The sequence below is a fragment of the Momordica charantia genome, assembly GCF_013281855.1.
Source record: "Momordica charantia cultivar OHB3-1 chromosome 11 unlocalized genomic scaffold, Mcharantia_2.0 BLBB01000011.1, whole genome shotgun sequence".
Lineage (NCBI taxonomy): Eukaryota > Viridiplantae > Streptophyta > Magnoliopsida > Cucurbitales > Cucurbitaceae > Momordica > Momordica charantia.
In genome coordinates, this window is record NW_028275159.1 from 15,467,179 (window position 1) to 15,487,023 (window position 19,845).

Genomic DNA, 19,845 nt, shown 5'->3' on the forward strand with positions numbered 1-19,845 from the left:
TTTTCAAATTAATTTTATTTTTGAAATTTTATTCTTTGTTTAAACTAATAATTTCTATCTTTGTATGGAAGAAATTTATATAGTAAATTATATTTTCTTTAATAAATTATAAATTATAAAGTATAAATTTATTTTTCATATTTTATATTTTTAATTAAGATATTTTGAAATTTTATTCTTTATTTAAAGCTAATAATTTATACTTTTATATATATTTTCTTTAATAAATTATAGTATTCGAGCCTATGTTATATCTTTTTATATTATATTTACTAAATTTTATTTAACTAAAAAAAATAAAAAAACTAACCATTAAGATATAAATTCTCGATCAAGAGGTCGTGAATTCGAATCCTAACCGCTACAAGTTGTTGTACTAAAAGATATAATAATAAAATCAAAAAACAAGAAATAGTTATCAAACATATTTACAGAAATGATATATCAAATATATTTATGTTTCTAGTTGTAGAAAAATTAAAAATAAGAAATAGGAAACAATAAACAACACCATCACCAACCGAGCCTTAAATTTCTAGGATTTTTAAGAAAGAGATTTTTATTTGAATCCTAAACTAAAAAGTCAAGCTTTAATTTTTGGTTTCTAGATATTATCTTTTGTTTTAAAATCGATAATCTTCCAAATGGGATCTTTCTTATCTTAATCTTTTAGAAATGGTTGTGTTTTTAAATTGAAAAAAAGAAGGATGAAGAGAAACTCCTATTTATGACGTCATTGAACCCAATCATGACATCATCTCGTCCTGCGTTTTGGAAAGATCCTGGCCTCCTTTTTCCCCTTTCTCCTTCTGTCCCCTCTTGTGTTTAGGCTGCCTTTGCCGGCGACGACTTGCGACCAGCGAAGAGCGAAGAGCGACTCGCGAACAGATCTGCAGCACCTTTCTTCTCCGGTGGCGTGCGGCTTCGGCGACACACACCACCCCCAGATCCGAGCGCCTCTGAATTACGATCCTTCTTCTCCCCACGCGCACGACGGGGTGCCTCAAGCTCAGATCTGCAGCAATCCTTCCCTCGGCGACTTCCAGTGCTGACCCACTTGATAGAAGCCAGATCTGAGTTACCCACTCCCGTTCGACATCAGATTTGCGAGCCCGAACCGTATCGACCCCAGATCTACAGTGTCGAAGTCCTTCGACACTGATCCAGCCATAACTCAAGACGTTTCATTGTGAGTCAATAGGTAATGGCTTGCTTAAACTCGCTTTTCAATTCGAGCAAGGTGTTTCGAATTGGTTTCTAATCCCGAATTCATGTCTTTTGATTAGGAACTTTTCGGCAATGCTTAGGAGTTTTAGGACACCATTTTGTAAGTAGTTCTTACTTGAGGACGATTCTTGGTGATGCATGTTTGCTTTGGTTGCTCTTGCTTCGCATTTATTACTAAATTATATGATTCTAATTATCTATGAGTGTAATGTGAAAGTGGTTGGTTGCTAAAATGGTTTTAGGTTGTTGCTATGGTTTCTTTTGGATTGTGATTATTGAAGTAGGTTGGATATATTGTTTGGTTGTATTTATGAAAGCATACTAGAATATTTGTGAGATGTCTGTTATATATTTGGTTGGGTGTAATTGTAGAAGCATGATGGATATATGTTGGACATATTGTTTGATTGTATTTCTTTTTGTCAACATGCTGAAATTTTTGTGAGTGCATGGGTTATGGCTTAGAAAATACGTTATAGAACTTTTGTATGAAAGCTGTAAATGTTATGGGCTGATACGTCACTATTGGGCGTCTAGGCCTCAGGTAAAAATGGTTGAGGATCGATGTGATGCTCTACCTAGAAGGCAAGTATTAGGGTCTTAGGTGAAAATGGTCAAGGGCTAATACGTTGCGAAGTCATTTAGATCTTGAATAAAAATGGTTAAATGGTCAAGGTTCGAATGCCAAGTTCTTTGGAGAAGTGTCGAGACCTTGGGTAAAAATGTTCAGCGGTTGGAACGACACGAAATAGTAAGTCTCGGAAGAATAGGAAAAAAATTAGTAAAAGTTTAAAAGAGTTAGAGACTCTAGTGAGATTTGTGAGCTGAGGCTTGGGCAGTGCAGGTAGGATGCATGATTAGTTAAACATACATGTAAAATGTTCTATTTTAAAATATGATAAGCATGATACATCGATGCACATGATGTATTGTGTAAAGCATGCAGTCTATGCGTGGCGCTTTAAGTAGGGGCTACTTATTGAGTGTTATGTACTCACCCCCTCCCTACAAATTTTGAACAAAAAAAGAACCAGAGTTATATGGTCTTGGTGATGGCGTGGAGGAGACTTGAATGAAAAAGACCATATAGTTGTGTCGTTTAGACTTATATTTTGGCTATTCAAGATTTAGCAGGAGATAGGATAGTTCAGTTGATTTCGTTTCTAATATAGCTTTGTTTCTCACTTTAGTAGGACTGTTTTGGTTAGTTGCTGTTTAATGTTGTGAATAGTGCTTATTAGCAAGGTGTTAGACGATTCTTTGATCTAAGTGGAGGTTTTTGGTTTATTGATTTAGAAATTTAGAAGAGTTGGAACTTCTTTTATTTGCTTGATCTTGTGGATTGAGACCTCTTGGAGTTTATTTGTTTACCAGGGTAAAAAATAGTCTCCTTCCCTTGTTTGATGTGGTATTGAACAATTGGTTTTTGTAACGGACCCCATTTGGGATATTGAAAATCATGGGATGTTACAGTTACAGGAACTCACCATTTTCTTTAATCTATAAAAATCCTCCCTTTTATTTCTTCTTATCTCTGTATTAATTTTGAGTGGTGAAAATTTCTTGAAACAACTTTTCTATTCAATGCATTCCCATTTTTTGCTTCATTGACTAGGTAATGAAGGATTTTAATGGGACGGGGGAAAGACCTGAATTCAATATGCTCTTCTGGAACTGCAACTGATATTGTAGATAGAAGTCAGCAATCTGTTTGTCCAGAGTCAGGGTCTAAAAATCGTACATCCTCCAAAGCCTCCTTATGGCCAGGCTTCTTTGCATCTACTTTCTCAATCTTTGAACATCATAACGAGTCCTCTGTCAGTGAAAAGAAGACAGTTCAATCTCGACACAATGGCTGGACGACAACTGTGAGAAAAATTATGACTAGTGGCTCAATGAGGAGAATTCACGAGCGCATATTGGGTTCTCGCAAGAGTGGTGTCTATAGTTCAGGTGGTGACATATGGCTTCTTGGTGTATGCCATAAAATTTCCCAAGATCTAGCTTCTGATGATGCAGTTACTAGCAATAGTGTAGCAACATATGAGCTAGACTTTTCATCTAGGATTCTGATGACCTACCGTAAAGGTTTCATGAAATGTGCTCTCTTTTAGTTTATCATAAGATTGCATAATATCATTTACAACTTGTGGTTTAACTTTTTCTCTCTCTTTCTTCTTCTTCTTCTTCTCCTTCTCCTTCTTCTTTTCGTTCCTTTTGTCTATCCACTTATAGGTTTTAATGTCATTCAAGATTCAAAATACACCAGTGATGTAAACTGGGGTTGCATGCTAAGAAGCAGCCAAATGCTTGTGGCTCAGGTAGATGAATTTTTACTTTATTTATTTTGGGTATATTTATGCTGTTGATCCATTGCTATTCTTAATCTTGGTTCTGGCATATTTTCTTTAAATCTTTGTATTGACCTTCTTGTCTACTTCAGTTATGGGGTATTCAGTTCTTTCCTTTTATTAATCTCCATGTTATCCACAGGCATTACTTTCTCATAGATTAGGAAGATCTTGGAGAAAGACTCCACAAAAGGTATGGCTGTATGGTGATGATTCTTGAAGATTTATTAACGTGCTGGATTTGCTTTCCATACAAAATTAGTAGTAAACCTAATAGACTTCAATTGGCAGCCATTGGATAAAGAATATATTGAGATTTTGCACCTTTTTGGTGACTCGGAGACATCAGCCTTTTCAATCCACAATCTTCTTCAGGCGGGAATGGCCTATGACCTTGCTGCCGGGTCATGGGTGGGGCCATATGCCATGTGTAGGTCATGGGAAACTTTAGTCCGCTTAAAGAGGGAGACCCCTAATCTTCAAGACCAGCAACTTCCTATGGCCATGTATATTGTTTCTGGAGATGAAGATGGAGAGAGAGGTGGTGCCCCAGTTTTATTCATTGATGATGCCTCTAGACATTGTTTTGAGTTTTCAAAAGGGCAACTTGATTGGACCCCCATTCTTTTGTTAGTTCCTTTGGTTCTTGGACTTGAAAAAATCAACCCAAGGTATGATGTAGTTGTTTACTGGTTTTATATTTTTTAATACTTTGGGCTTACCTACTCATGTTAATAATAATGAAATAGGATTTCCACCCAAGCTAGTACTTGTAGAGGCTATAGTTTTTCCTAAGTCAGTGGTTTTGCATCTTCATGCTTAAGTTGTTTTATTGTAGATTAAAAGTTTTGATAAGAATCCGTAAACTTGTCCCTATAGGTTTTGAAAGTGTGGCTGTGTTGCAGATATATTAAGTCTAGCATTGCTCCTTGGTGGGAGGAGTTGGGGAAAAATGGGGGGGAGAAGTTTATATCTATGATTAAATTGGATTTTGTGAAAAGAAAGTTGGCAAAATGAAATGTGAAGATGTTTGGAGGATTTCCTTATGGGCGAGGCTAGTTGGAGACTAAAATGCAAGGTTGAATGGATTTCGAAGGGTAATTCTAATGCCACATTCTTTGAGAATTGTGGCTTCAACTAGAGGAAAGGTAATTCTAAAAAGTGTGATATCTATACTCAGTCCAAGGAAGCCATGTCATCCACTGGTTTAGTTTGTATTGCAAAGAACAGTAAGGCAAGTTTCCAAGCTCCTAATTACATCTTTCAATTGCTCAACAATTCATCGCTGATGTGTGATACACCTTCAAAGGTTTTGATAGACCCCAAATCACTAAATATTATAAACGTAAGCATGTGAGACAAGAGGGAGCCATGTAAGCAGTAAGGAGGGGGATTGTGTGGGCCTTAGGAATATTGTTAGTTAGAAGGAATGAGGTTTAAGGGCTGTGACGTGAGGAGGTGAGGCGTTAAAATAGAAGTTTGTTGAGGGGGGAGGGGTATCTTTTTGCATTGTGAAATCTGTAAGGGTCAGTGAGTCCTTGATGGAGAGTTGGGAAGTTCTAAAATGATTTTTGATGCTCTGTTTTGATAAATAATATTGAGCCTTATCAGATTTTTGTCTTGACATATGATACACGCCAAAAAAAGTAAGGAAAACTTTTCCCTGTTGCTCCATACTCCTTGGCATAGCATGATGTTCAACTACTTCCTTCACCAATATAATCTTGACCTCTTGAATTGTACATGAGTGTTTTAAGGCAATTAAGTGGGCCATTCACTTAGTTTATAGATATCCACTAGTGATAGACATTCAACAAAGTCTATGGGCCTTACTAAACTCGAGTAAGTTATAGGTGGCCTACAATGCAGGTATTGTTTTGTTGAACTCTAGTGGGATGGCTATAGTTTTATATGTCCTTCAATTCAACCCAACATACTGCCATTTCCAATCAACTATTGCTCTTAATGTGCTGAGTATCCACCGATTATACAGTTTTGGAAAACCTAGGGGCAAAATTCAGACTAAAAGAAGCTTAAGACAAGGGATCCTCTCTCCCCTTTTCTTTTTACGATTGTGGGGGATGCGTCGAGTAGATTGATACATTTTTTGTAATGAAAGGAGCATCCTCAAAGGGTTCAATGTTGGCTCTAGCTCCTTAGAGGTGACTCACCTTCAATATGCCGACGATATGCTAATTTTCTGCCCCTTTTTTGCTCAGATGATGGAGAATTGGTGGGGCCTAATTCATGTGTTTTTGTTGGTGTCGAGCCTCGCTTTCAATGTCTCCAAAACGGCAGTAATTGGTGTTAATTGTTTGAGGTCCGAGGTCAACTTTTGGCCATCTTCTTTGGCTGCAAAGTAGATACGTGTCCCTTCTCCTATTTCGGTTTACCCCTCAGTGAGAACCATATGACCACCAGTTTTTGGGCTCCAGTAGTGGATAAAATGCATAAGCAGCTTTAGAAATGGAAATCCCTTTTGCTCTCTAAAGGTGGCAGGCTTACGCTGGCTCAATCGGTTCTCAATAGCATTCCTATATACTTCTTTTTGATTCTAAAGGCTCCAAAGACCGTAACCAAGTCAATGGAGAAACTTATGAGGGATTTCATCTAGAATGGTGGGAGTCACAGACCGATGGGTAATTTGGTGAATTTTTTTTTTTTTGGTATGAAACAAATATTTCATTAATGGTATGAAATATACAAAAGGCCACATGGGCAATTACAAGAAAACCTTCCAGCTTGTAATAAGTTCATTTAGAGAGTAACTATTGAAGGGGGTAGAAACATTTACACCAACCGAGAGTTAGAGTAGTAAAACCCTATCAACAAAGATATCAAAAGGGAGCGCTTTATCATTGAAGACCCTATTGTTTCTTTCCAACCAAAGACTCCAAAGGAAGGCCCGAACAAACTGGGTACACAGGATCATTTTTCCTTTTCTGAATGGATGACCCGCCAAAAGTTGATCAAGGAAGGTTGTTGGTTTGTTGTGTAGTACTGTCTTCCATCCAAATATAGAAAGGAGATGATTCCAAAACCGATTTGCATATATGCAATGGATAAATAGATTGACATGGAATTTGGGCTTTAGAAGAAATCTTTTTGATAGGGAAAAAAATAGATGGGCAGCCTTTAAAAGATATAAGGGGTGGTCCTTGGGAGTGGCAGGGACATGCTATGGTGGAAACCAGATTCTTTAAGGCGTTTTTCTGTTAGTTCAGCCATCTTGGCACTCACGTCTCCTTCTCCTAGACTGTAATTGGCGACTGCAAACCTGATTTGGAACTTTACAGTTCCTATAAAAAAAAAAAAGGAGGTTAAGTTCTTTATGTGGACCCTTTTCTACAGAGGGATTAACTAAAGGAAGTTCCCTCAATGGGCTCTTTCCCCTTTTTTGTGCAGGATGTGTAGGAGGGATGTTGAGGCGGTGGATCACCTCTTTTTGCATTGTCCTTTCGTTACTAAAGTGTGGGGTTTAGGATAAAGTGTCGGTCCTTTGGAATTGTGTGGCCTGGGCTTTGCTTTGGTCATTTGGAAAGAAAGGAACAACCGTCTTTTTGAAGATAAGTCGACCTCGATAGATTCTTTTTGTGTGAATATCAAGCATATTATGCTTCTTGGTGGTCTTTACTCCACAAGAAAGTTTTTGTAATTATAATCTTTTGCTTACACAAGATTGGAAGTATAGAGCTGTATAGAGCTTTGGGGAGGGTTCACTCTACCCTCCGCCTCTAGGTTGCTCCCCCCTTTTTGTGGGTCTGGTTTCTTATCAAAAAGAAAAAAAAAGATTATACAGTTTTGGAAGTCTGTAAAATTAGGAACCTAGTAGTTGAAGTTGATGGCAGCACAATTACATTTGTTTATTTTTTGATGAAAAGTCGAGAGAAAAATAAAAGAATGCAAGAGGACATGCGAAGAAACAGCCCAACATAAAGGAGCCAAACTAAATAAAAGGGCTCCAATCAAGAAGGATTAGACCTAGAGAGTAATTACTAGAGTCTAAGCCCAAAGAGATACATGAAACCGAACAAGGGTCCACACGTCCTCTCAAGATCTCTCAACCCCGTTTGTTTATGTACCTTAGTATTCATTGTATTAAACGATGAAGCCACCATGAGTTGGCGTAGTGGTCATTAGGGGCTTGGCGAACCACGTGGACATCTACCTAGGATTTAAATACTACAAGTTTTATTGATAATAAAATATTGTAGGGTTAGGCTATTGTCTTATGAGATTAATGGAGGTGCATACAAGTTGGTCACTTAGTCTTAAGCCCAATATTTTTAAAAACAGAAAAGAATGTGAAGTGCATTATTTAGTACCTTTTAGTTTTTGTAGGGCTGATTTATTAGTTGATCACACCTTATAAGATAGATCCTATTTGAGGGCAGGTTTAGAAGGTTGGTGTAAAAGGGCAGCAACAATATGGTTTACAACATGTTCAACTTCTACTTGGTCATCTGTTTGAACATAAAATGAGAGTTCTATGGATTATCAATCGAGAAGCCTTTCTATAGTTGCTCTTTTCCTCCTTCCTCGCTATGCTGGGAATAGTCATATTCACATTCCTATTAAGAAAAATTTCCATTTTGAGCAGTTTGGATGGGACTCCTATGCATTAAAGCCCGTCTTTGGTAATACCTATATTAATCGTTTTAAAATTTACAATTCTTTTTAAGTTAATGGCAATTGGAGAATTTTTTTTTGATTCCTCGGCTGCTAAGTTGAGTTGATTGCCGATAACTTTTTCTATGTGTATCTTTTGAGTTCCTATTAATATAGAGCTGCTCAATCTTGGGTCTTAGGTGTGGGTCGGATCATGATAAAGAAGGTTCGGTGGTTGTATAATTCCCAAGCGGAAAGTCGTCTACTTGCAAAGTCGATGGGGTTCCGCGCTTCGCAAAGTGTTTAATGATGCGTCTGTAATAGCCTACACATAGGTCCCAAAAAAGAACGCGCTACGCCCGGCCCCCTTATTGTTTCTATTGCAAAGGACATCAACCACGTTATTCTTAAGCTCCATCTGTGTTGTATCTGAAATTCATAGGAAGTTGGTTTTTTATTATTATTATTATTATTATTATTATTATTTTGATAAGAAACAAAAGATGTGTATTCAAAACAAGAAGGCCCCTAGAGGGGATACAAACAAAAGGCGGAGGGTAGAGCTAACCCTCCCCAAAGCTCTATACAATCACCGCTTTCCAATCTTGTGTAAGCAAAAGAAGATTGGAGTTACAAAAAACTTTCTTTTGTAGTATAGTCCACCAAGAAGCTAGATGCTTAATATTCACACAAAAAGAATCTAACAAAATCAACTTATCTTCAAAAAGCCGACAATTCCATTCCTTCCATATCGACCATAAAAGAGCCTGGGCCGCACAATTCCAAAGAACCCAAGCTTTGCCCTTGAGCTGCCTTCCTCCATAACCTTCAGCAATGAAATCCTCAATTCTTCTAGGAATACAGAGAGAGAAATCTAGCAAAGAAGCTATAAACCCCCAAACTTTGGACACAAAAGGGCAATGGAGAAAAAGGTGGTCCACTGTTTCATTGTTGCTCATGCACATTGTGCACACAGAGGGAGAAAGAGTCCAATGAGGCAATTTCCTTTGAAGTTTCTCTACGGTATTTACCCCTCTATAGAACAAATTCCAAATGAAGAATTTTACCTTCTTTGGGACTCTAAAATTCCATATCAAGCTTGCAGTAGCTGAATTAAGTTGAGGAGAAGGGGACGTGAGGGCCATGAAGGTTGAATTGACTGTGAAACGGCCGGATGGGTCCGCTTTCCACCATAAAATGTCCCTTCCATTTCCGATAGCTGCACCTTCTATTTTTCCAGTGAAGTTTGCCCATCTACTCATTTCTCTGCCCATCTACTCATTTCCCTTTCAAAGAGATTCCTTCTGAAACCAAGATTCCAGGTTAAGGCCTCTGTACACCAACAATCTGCGATCGACATACCTTTCTTGGAGGATAACGCAAACAAATCTGAGAAAGTGGTGGAAAGAGGGGCAGAATCAATTATTATTATTATTATTTAATATTTTTGGTATAAGGAAACTTTTCATTTTTTTTTTGATATGAGAAAACAAACTTTTCATATTATATATATATATATATTGTATCTACTCCTTTTCTTGGTGCTCCATTTCAAATAATTTTGTAAGTATGGCTTCACACTAATCTTAACCAATTAGGAATCATTTTTGTAAACCTTTGGTATGTTGAGATATCTCACTCTCCTTTTTGTATTTTCCCATGAAATTTTAATTTCATAAAATAAATAAAAAGAGAGAGAAACTTTGTTGAGGAATGCGAGGTCTCTTGTTAGTTCGCACCACAAATTATTGAACAAGGAAGTTGTTGCCTTGTAGTGAGGACTACGATGAGTTTAAATTTATCTAACCATAACCATAAACTCTCATTGGATTGGTTTGTACTTCGCCAAGAAAGTAATGAGTTATTCGGTTTACATTGAACAACTACCAAGCCATTTTGAAAAGTGTGGAAAGGCTAGTAATGGAAAGATTGTCATGGCATCTTAGCATTTTAAAAGTTTGTTTGCTTGCAATGACCAACCAAACTTATCTTCTATCAATTGCTAAGTTATTAATGGCTTGTTACTCCCATAACTTTACACAAATGGTCACATCACATAAGACTTAAGAATTCATGCAATTGTTTACAGGTTTTGTGGGAACTATCTATCGCTATTGCATTTTGGCCTCCACCTTTGTTGAATGTACAGCCACCCTTTGCTTGAAATACTAACTATCCAAGATATTTAATCCAAATTTTGAACTTTGGTGTTGGAATAATTTTCGTTGTGACCACCAAATAAAGTGACGTAAGGGTCAGCCTATGCCGAGGGGCAATGCAAGGGGTAGGTTGGTCACTTTAGTGGTAGTCCAGGAGCATTTTCAATAAAGCGCTCATCATTTGTGCCTTTCAGTCATCATGAATATGTTCATGGCATTGTAGACGCTGACCTCCATGTCCGCCCTTTGCCTTTTTTATTTTTTATATTTTTCTTTGATTCTCCTTCAATTTTTTTATTCTTCTTATGTTCTTACCAGTGTTGAGGCGCACCCAAGTGCTTGCCTCAGGCGAGAGGCGAGGCGATTTCGCCCAGGTGCGCCTAGAAGGTGCCCAGGCAAGCGACTTCAATCGGGCGCTCGCCTCAATGCGCCTCGGCGCGTCTTCGCGTGCCTCTCGCCTGAGGCTAGGCGATCGCCTCGTTGAAGCGAGGGGATCTGCCTTATTTTATTTTATTTTTAAAATTTTAATGTGTTTTTTTTTAAAGAACCTTTTTCCCTTGCGAAATACCTCATACCTCAGTCCACAAACCCTAACCATTCTCTCTGCCTCTCGACATTCACCTTCACCACCCTCAATCTTCGACCATTGCCAGCTCCCGTCTCCGACCATCGCCATTGCCGCTCCCGTCTTCGACTAAACTTATTGAATTTGGTTATTTTATGTATTTTGTTGACATTTATATGACACTATTTTGGTATTGATTAATTTGATTTTTTAAACTATGTTTACTATATAAATTTATGTACTATATATATAATTTTTATTTATTTATTAAGGTGCGTCTCGCTTCACTCAAGTGTTGTCTGTGTATTGTCTCTCGCCTCAAGGCGATCAAAGGGCTTGTTGCCTTGAGGTGCGCCTTGCACCTCGAAAACACTAGTTCTTACTTTTTCAACTCATTTCTTCCATTCTTATTTGGTTCTTCAATTCTTCTTCACTAATTCTTTAATTGAGAAAAAGAATTAAAGTTTGAAGAAGAAGAGGAATCGAAGATGAAGAAGAGAAGTTAGAGAAGGAGAGGAATCAAGTAAAAAGTAGAAGAAGAATCAGAGAAGAAGATTTGAGGAAGAGAGAATAAAAAATCCTGTAACTTGTATATCCAGCTTTCATCTCCTTTTCTTCTAACTTTTTTTTTTTTTTTTTTTTTTTTTTTTTTTTTTACATTTTCGAGCCACATTGAAGTGCTAGCGCTAGTGTCAAATGGCAGCAGGCGCTTCTATTTATTTAAATTAATTCTGGTTCAGTTTTTTTTTATATTTCAGTATACATGTTTTTCAACCTTTCTTCTATTTAAGTTAACAAGTTTGCAATTAACTAGTTTTATAAATATTATCATGTAGATTATTTAATTTTGTACATAAAATTACTATAGATACTATTTATTATTATTATTTTTTTAATATTATTAAGTGTGCCTTCCTTGACTGAGGTGACACATTTTTGTCTAACTCTTGCCTTTTAAGGCGATAAGGAGATTTGTAGTGGTGTGCCTTGCCCTTTGAAAACATTGACAATAGTTTTTTTTCTTTTTTTTGATAAGAAACAAGACTTATATTATGAACCAAAAAAAGGGGACAGTCTAGAGGTAGGGGTTGAGGAGGCCTCCCAAAAGAACTACCGTATTACAGCTTGCCAATCTTGTTGAAATAGGACTGTACTGTAATTACAAAAAAATTTCTATGAGTAAGGCACCAAGAGGCTGTAGTAATCTGTATGTTCTCACAAAAAATATCAGAAGGAAGAGACGAGTTGTTGAAGGCCCTTAGGTTTCTTTCCTTCCAAAGCCCACATAGTAAAGCCCGAGCCGTGTAACTCCACAAAAAATTTCCTTTTCCTTTCAACATCCCCCCCGAGTTACTTCAATGAGCCAATCCTCAATTAACCGGGGTAGACGATCGGAAATTCCGCATCTTCGCATGACAAAGGCCCACCCTTGGTAGGCAAAGGGACAATGAATGAATAGATGATCAATATCTTCGGCATTTCTAGGGCATAAGGGACATACCGATAGGGACAGCACCCAATTTGAAAGCTTCTTCTGCACTCTCCATGTGTATTAAGACTTCTATAGGCAAGGCTCCGTAAAAACACTTTTACTTTCTTTGGGCAGGAGAATTTCCATATGGCTTTAATAAAAGGGGATAGGAACTTTGGAGTCACCTCGGTCAGCTTGTAAAAGGCAGATTTGGTGGAGAACTGCTTTTCCCCTTCCAAATTCCACATCAATTTGTCCTCCGCATTTCTAAACCGAAAAGAAGGCAGAAGAACTACCAACCAAATCCAATTATCAACCTCCTGATCTCTCAAGCCTCTTCTAAAACCCAAGTTCCAGTCGGCCTGCTCGTCTGACCAACATTCTGCCACTGTGCTTCCTTTCTTCATAGAGATTCTGAACACATCAGGGAATTGGGCAGCCAAGGGGTTATTCCCCAGCCAAGTATCCTTCCAAAACTTTACTTTCCTCCTATTTTGAGCCTTATAAGTGGTATTAGGGCTTAGATTAAAACAATAGTTTTGATTTTGACCAGAGGGTGGCTCTCTATTTTTAAGTTATTAGACTTATCTTCAAAAAGACATCAGATTGGCTTCCAGAAGTGCTTTTGGAGACAAAGTATGAATGTTAGAGAAGCATCAAGTGCTATTAGGGCTTTTATTTGGTCCTTGTAGATGGTCAGAAAACAATAGGATCTTCAATTATAATTTTTAGTTGATTGGAACTCTCGGAAGATAGAAGGTGCTGTCATCCAACTTGATCTTGAGAAAGCGTTCAATATGGTTGATTGGGATTTTCTTGACAAAGTGCTACAATACAAAGGATTTGGGACAAAGTGGAGAAGATGGATTAGGGCTTGCATCTCTACTACAAGCTTTTCCATTATCATTAATGGAAAACCAAGAGGCAAATTCACAGCCACAAGAGGTTTAAGAAAAGGAGATCCCCTATCCCATTTCCTTTTCATATCGATCACTGAAGTCCTTAGCAGATTGCTTCTACATGAAGAACAACCTGGCCAGCTCAAAGGTTACGTTTCTAGATGTGGCTCCATTAAAATTAACCACCTCCTTTTCGCAGATGACACACTACTATTTACAAGCAAGGATCCCACTAGTATAAAAAAACTGCATAAAGTCATCAAATACTTTGAAATTGCTTCGGGGCTCAACATCAATTACAAAAAATCCAGTGTTTTTGGCATCTCCATCAGTCCACAGACCACAAATCAGATTGCTTAGGCATGGGGCTGCTCATCAGGATCATGGCCAAGTACCTACTTGGGCCTTCCACTGAACGGTAACCCTAAAAGAGAATCTTTTTGGCTGCCTATCCTTGAAAAACTGCAGAACCGTCTCAACAAATGGAGCAACACTTTCATTTCGAAAGGGGGAAGGCACACCATCCTTCAATCTGTACTAACAAATCTGCCTACATACTACCTTTCTCTCTTCAAAATTTCAGGTAAAGCAGCTGAAAGGATGAGTAAGATCTTCAGGGACTTTCTTTGGGAGGGACCAACCACAACCAGAAAGCCACATCTCATTAATTGGAAGCGTACACAGCTCCCTCTTATGGAAGGAGGTCTCGGCATTGGCAACATAAAGCACTGAAACCAAGCTCTTCTATCCAGATGGATTTGGCGTTACATAACCGAATGCAATCAACTGTGGAGGAGACTTATTTCTGCAAAATACTCTGGCTCATCCTCAACCATTTGGCCTACCATCCGCTACTCAAGATTCAAAGGACCATGGTCAGCAATCTATCAAGCACCTCATTAAGGATGTAGCCATCTGCCATGTGGGGGAGAATAGCCAACTCAGCTTCTGGAATGACAGATGGATTGCACGGGGATCTTTTCTAGCCTTTTTCCGACCCTATTTGCTCTAACTGAGTATAATAAGGCCACTATTGCAGACCACTGGTCTAGATCCACCTCATCCTGGAACTACAACTTCCGCTGAGCTCTCAAGGAAGAGGAAATCGATGATTGGCTGTGCTTATCACAGATGATAAACCCGATTGTCCCTCCCCCCCTTGAGGACTTATGGTTATGGCCCCCTGGAAAAAACAGATTCTATTACACAAAATCTGTCTTCAACCTCATTGTTTCGCAAACCTCCCCCTTGGCCCCCACCCTCTACCCAAGTCTTTGGCAAGGAAAATGCCCTAAGAAAGTCAAATTCTTCTGCTGGGAGCTTAGTCATGGGGTCCTAAATACTCATGATAGGGTTCAGAGGAAACACCCCCACATGGCCCTTTCCCCAAATTGCTGTCACCTATGTTCTGGGGCATCAGAGACACAAGGCCATCTTTTCATCCACTGTGCATATGCCACTCGTTTTTGGAACCGTATTCTTATGGAATTTGGTTGGAAAACAGCTCTACACACTAGACCTTCCATTTTCCTTGACTGCCTCCTAACGGGACACCCTTTCCGAAAGGCCAAAGCTACCCTTTGGGTTCTGATAATTCGGGCTTACCTATGGAGTTTATGGCTGGAAAGAAATGATAGGGTCTTCAATGATAAATCACACTCTTTTGATAGTTTTTTTGATAGAGTTTTGCTATTAGCTCTTGGTTGGTGTAAAAGCTTCTACTACCCCTTTAACAACTACTCTTTTAATGACCTTATTACAAGTTGGAAGGTTTTCTTGTAATTACCCTTGCGGCCTTTTGTATATTTCATACCATCAATGAAATATTTGTTTCATATAAAAAAAATATCTTCTGGCAGATTGTACAGCATATGGCCTCAAATTGGAGTGTCAAACATTGGAATTTTTTTTATTACAATTGCTTTTTGATTAAATTTGATTGGTGGAGTTTTTATTTTTATTTTTTTTAATCCTCCTAGGATGAGGGATCTGATGTAGCCTTTTTCAACTTATCTTCCCCATAAAATGTGAAAGTGATTATATATTTTCTTAAATTGCTTTCTGCAATCCTGCTTATAGCAAACTCTCCTGCAAATGCCTTAGTCATCTTAATGAAGTCCCTAATGAACCATTAGTTTCTAAAGCAACAACAAGGCTGAGGCAAAGACAATGCAGTCAATTGCGTCCTTGTTGTGGCAAGGAAGTTGGTGGACATTAGCTTATTGTAGTGGAAGACGTGGTTAAGCGAATTTCTTGTGCTGGCGAACATGGCAAACTGAGGGCTTGAGAGCTTTTGCAGTGCTGCTTCTTTCTCCTGATGTTGAAGCTATTTGTTTGGAGCTTGATAAAATCGCATTTTATGTGACGAGCTCAATTGTCCATCCCTTCTATCTTTCAGTTAAGATCTTCAATCTTCCCGTTGATACTCTTTGAGCAACTATCCCCTTCTTCCTGCGGAAAGACATTTAGTTTGAGGATGCACTGTCTGAGGCACTTTCAACAATCTGAGCACTGGATTAGGAAGCAGATTGAGATATTTTCATAGGACACTCTCCTTTGGGGTTTGACTCCTATTTTTGTTATTCTCTAACCATATGTCTCTGTAAAATATAAACAGTTGAGATTTTAACTGTAAAATATAAGCAAGTTAATGGATGATATTATTTTGGGAAAAGTTGAACTTGTACACCTTGGGTGAGTTGATTTTAACCGTAAGCTTTCAATTTCATCCATTTAAACCTGAAGTTGAATGAGTGTTGCAATTTAAGCGGTAGACTTGAATAAGTGGTATAATTGTTCTTTTTCCTGAAGATTTGTTACTGGGGTATGGATGTTTTTCAAGGTAATGATTATTTTAATTGCATTGGATACTTTTAATTAGTTAGATTTAGGCATTTTGTTGCTAAATTTGAGTATTTTTTATTTGCTCGATTTTGTGGTTAGGTTAGAATCTTTTGTGGTTGGGTTTGGGTAATTTAATTCTTTGACATGATCTCGAGTTTGGTTGGATTTTGTGTAATTTCTTGGATGGTTTATGGATAGTTTTTAAATTTAATTTTGAGGAGGTATTAATTGCAACACTTACTAAAGTTAAGAGTTTAAATCGATGAAATTGAAAATATTTAAGTTTAAAATTGACTAGGTTAGGGGTAAAAATTGAATTATTTTATATTATTTTTTAAACTTTGCATCATAACATCTCTCTCCAAAATTAGAAACCTGCTCATTACAAAAATGCTGAGGGTTTTTCACTTCATTGCCCTTGACCCCAGCAGTCCTCTCCCACTTTGGTTGTTTACCAATTTCCAAATACTGTTAACCAAATCTTAGGGATGGTCCTGAAATCTTTATTTTACTCTATAATTAACTGACATAAAGATGTATGTGTGTGTTTTGCTGGCTTGTTTGTTAAATTTATGCTCAACATATTTATGCTTGTGAAGGTACATCCCATCATTACGAACAACATTTACCTTTCCCCAAAGCCTCGGGATCTTGGGAGGGAAACCCGGTGCTTCAACGTACATTGTGGGCGTTCAAGACGAAAATGCCTTTTACCTTGATCCACACGAAGTCCAGCCGGTACATTAATTTCCTTTGGACCTCTTTTAAGAGTATCTAAACTATCTGTGCTTTTGTATGTATGGTACATTATGGTGACACTAATAGTGAAATCATGAACTTGCTTAATATTGGGTTTCTAGTGCTTCAATGTGTACATGTTAGACACTTGAATTTAAAGTCTGAAATGTTAGACACTTGTAAATAAACCTTAGTTGTAACTATAAGATGTTCAACCCCTCAAATATTTATTTTGTTTTGGATATACTTCACAACCTTTGTTATAAAATATGGCATACTTGAATGGTTATGAATTTTATTTCTTTATTTAAGAAGTGCAGTGTGTAGAAGAAAGTTTCACATGTTAATTTTTTTTTTCTAAAACATATAAAATCTTTCTTTGAACAAGCGCGCATGCCCGTTCCCTATGCTGAGCGTTGTTGTTGCGATTTTCTCGTTCGTGTCATTTGCAGAGTGGCTTAGCTAATGACCGTGTCTAACAATGCTTGCATTTACATTTAGGTAGTTAATGTCGACAAGGATGATCTAGAGGCTGATACTTCATCTTACCACTGCAAGTGAGTTTTTTAATATTATAAAATTTCTCATTGTTTACCAATTCGCCCTTCATTCCTTTTCTTTTTGTTTCAGTTTCAGTTTCGGTTTCTCATATATATGCATCGTTTGTTTTCTGTAGTGTCATCCGGCACATCCCGTTAGAATCCATAGATCCTTCTCTAGCACTTGGATTTTATTGTCGAGACAAAGGTTTGCTTGCAGATCACTCTAAGCTTCAAAATTGTGGATGGGAACTTGATTGCTTTGGTTTTTCATCTTTTAGAAGCGTAATATTTTTTTCCCCTCTGGCACCCAGATGATTTTGATGATTTCTGTTCTCGTGCTTCAAAGTTGGCCGAAGAGTCAGATGGAGCTCCATTGTTTACAGTTGCTGAAACACATTCCGCAAATTCAGTGAGACACAGCAATGCATTGGATGGCAGTAGTAGGTCAGTCGAGGACGATACCATCAGCACGGTGCACGTACCGATCGAAGAGGGGGCGCATGAGGATGACTGGCAATTTCTCTGATGAAAAGAAAGACCAGTTTTGAGATATGGGAGGAGAGTCAGTAATCAGTACGAGTCATTCTTGTTTACTGCTCTAAGGCTTCATTGTGGCTAATATTATGTGAATGGCTTTAGTTTTATTTAGTGTTATCTGTGGAATAGGCATTTAAAAGTTATTTTAGATTTTAATTTGTTGAATTTGTTTATTCTTGTTCATTTTCCAGATGGAAATTAGCCCACATTTGAGTGTATAATAAATAAGCAGTAGGTTCTATTCCAATTCATAAATGAATTATTAACGACAGTTGGTGCAGTAGGCTATTTCTGTATGCTGAGTTATTTTGCATGCTAAACTTACTTTTAATAGCATTTTGTTCATTTTGCACATAAACTGATACAGTATTTATATATATCTTTTTTTTTTCCTCGACGGTTTGATTTTTGTAGTTTTTTTGTAAAATTAAATGTAAAGTTTAAATTTTAGTCACTAAGGCCACATTTATAATTTTGGATTGGTGGAGCTCTTGTTCTTGTTTGATTTGGTGGGATTTTTTTTTGCTTGGTTTGTCGGCCTGTTCGTGGTCCCACTTTTTTGTATTTTCTTAATGGAAAATTCTCTCCAATAAATTTAGTAGGGGACTAGTTCATTTTGAGATTCTAATTTTAACAATGTGTATAAAATTGAAAAAATGTTCACTTTTGTTTAGAGTCTAATCCGGTTTGAAATAAGCCTAACTGAGAATTACATCATTGCTCATAGTGAGGTATTTTTAATAAACAAATCAAATAACATTCTAAAAGGGGTGCAAATATTTACATTGATTATTTCAACTTTGTATTAAAATATCATTCCAAAATCTCATCTCTCTCTTTCCACTTTAAATCAGGGGATATTTTCAAAATCTTCTCGATCCTCGGTAAAAAAAAAAGCATTTAAAATCATTCCAAAAGCATCCTGCTCTAGTTTCTATTATTGAAGCAGTAAAATATGTATGCTTACATTGTTCATATTCTGATTTATATACATTGTTCATATTCTGATTTATACTACTCTTAATGGTATATGAGAAATATGCTAAAATATCGGTTTTACTTTTCGGTTGAATGAGTTTGATTTTAGGTCATTTGGTTCTATTTTACATTCTGTCTAATATACCATTCAATTTTAGTTTTATATTTGAGTTCTGGACAAAGGACTTTATTAAAGAGAAGAGTTTTGTATTTTAGAGTTATATACCTTTGGATCTTGTTAGTTTTATACAAAAGTAATCTACTTTGTCAATGTGCTATTTTATAACCTACTAGTTAGTATTTACCAATAATATGCTAGTATAAAGAATACATATTTATAAAAAACCGTGTATGTTTATGGAGAGTTATCTTATTAGATTAATACGGTATATATTATATAACCTAATAGTTTAGTATATAATATATATCTCTTTAAAAGTCGTATAAGTAATACTTATTTTCCAACGAATAATTCTCTTTTCTGATGAACATTATATATAATATAACCTTTTAATAGAATCTACTCTATGATAAACATTTATATACTCGTTCAATACCTTTTATTGCTATATACAAAAACATCACATTAGATAATATACACCTTGAATAGTATATATGCTCTACATATATCAAAAATATACCCTATATTAACTGCATAGACCTATGTGGAACATATACCCAACATATGCTCCATTAAAACATAACATATACTCCATAAAATAGATCATCTCTCTTTCTCATTTGGAAAGCCCTAGCTTCCTAATATTTCTCTCTCCCTTTCATCTTACTCTCACCGCCCACCCCCTCCTCGCCAGACACGACATGCAGCGACGCAGCCCATTCATGCGACAGTGACACAGAGCTCGACGACGTGAACCCTTGCAACGGCGGCGACCTTCTTTGCAGCGGTTGTTAAGCAATGAGAG

The 19,845-nt window shown here is 37.1% G+C and overlaps 1 protein-coding gene across 2 annotated transcripts; it reads left to right on the forward strand.

The window, feature by feature from the left end:
- Positions 1 to 796: 796 nt before the first annotated feature.
- Positions 797 to 18,207, forward strand: LOC111022873 (cysteine protease ATG4). 2 transcript variants are annotated; one of them, XM_022300158.2, is made up of 10 exons: positions 797 to 1,201; positions 1,287 to 1,327; positions 2,843 to 3,315; positions 3,463 to 3,548; positions 3,721 to 3,771; positions 3,870 to 4,249; positions 16,724 to 16,862; positions 17,364 to 17,419; positions 17,539 to 17,609; positions 17,716 to 18,207. In XM_022300158.2, exons 3-10 carry the CDS (start codon positions 2,859 to 2,861, stop codon positions 17,928 to 17,930), a joined length of 1,455 nt encoding a protein of 484 aa, XP_022155850.1. In that variant the 5' UTR covers positions 797 to 1,201; positions 1,287 to 1,327; positions 2,843 to 2,858; the 3' UTR covers positions 17,931 to 18,207. The 2 variants fall into 2 exon arrangements, with proteins under 2 accessions (XP_022155850.1, XP_087975642.1); XM_088119516.1 differs by having other exon boundaries at positions 2,843 to 3,180.
- The last annotated feature ends 1,638 nt before the right edge of the window (positions 18,208 to 19,845 follow it).

Coding starts and splice junctions, on each gene's coding strand:
- LOC111022873 (XM_022300158.2), top strand. CDS start 2,859: ATGGGACGGGGGAAAGACCTGAATTCAATATGCTCTTCTGGAACTGCA. Junction 3,772..3,869: donor GGAGAAAGACTCCACAAAAG/GTATGGCTGTAT, acceptor TTCAATTGGCAG/CCATTGGATAAAGAATATAT. Junction 17,610..17,715: donor ATTTTATTGTCGAGACAAAG/GTTTGCTTGCAG, acceptor TCTGGCACCCAG/ATGATTTTGATGATTTCTGT.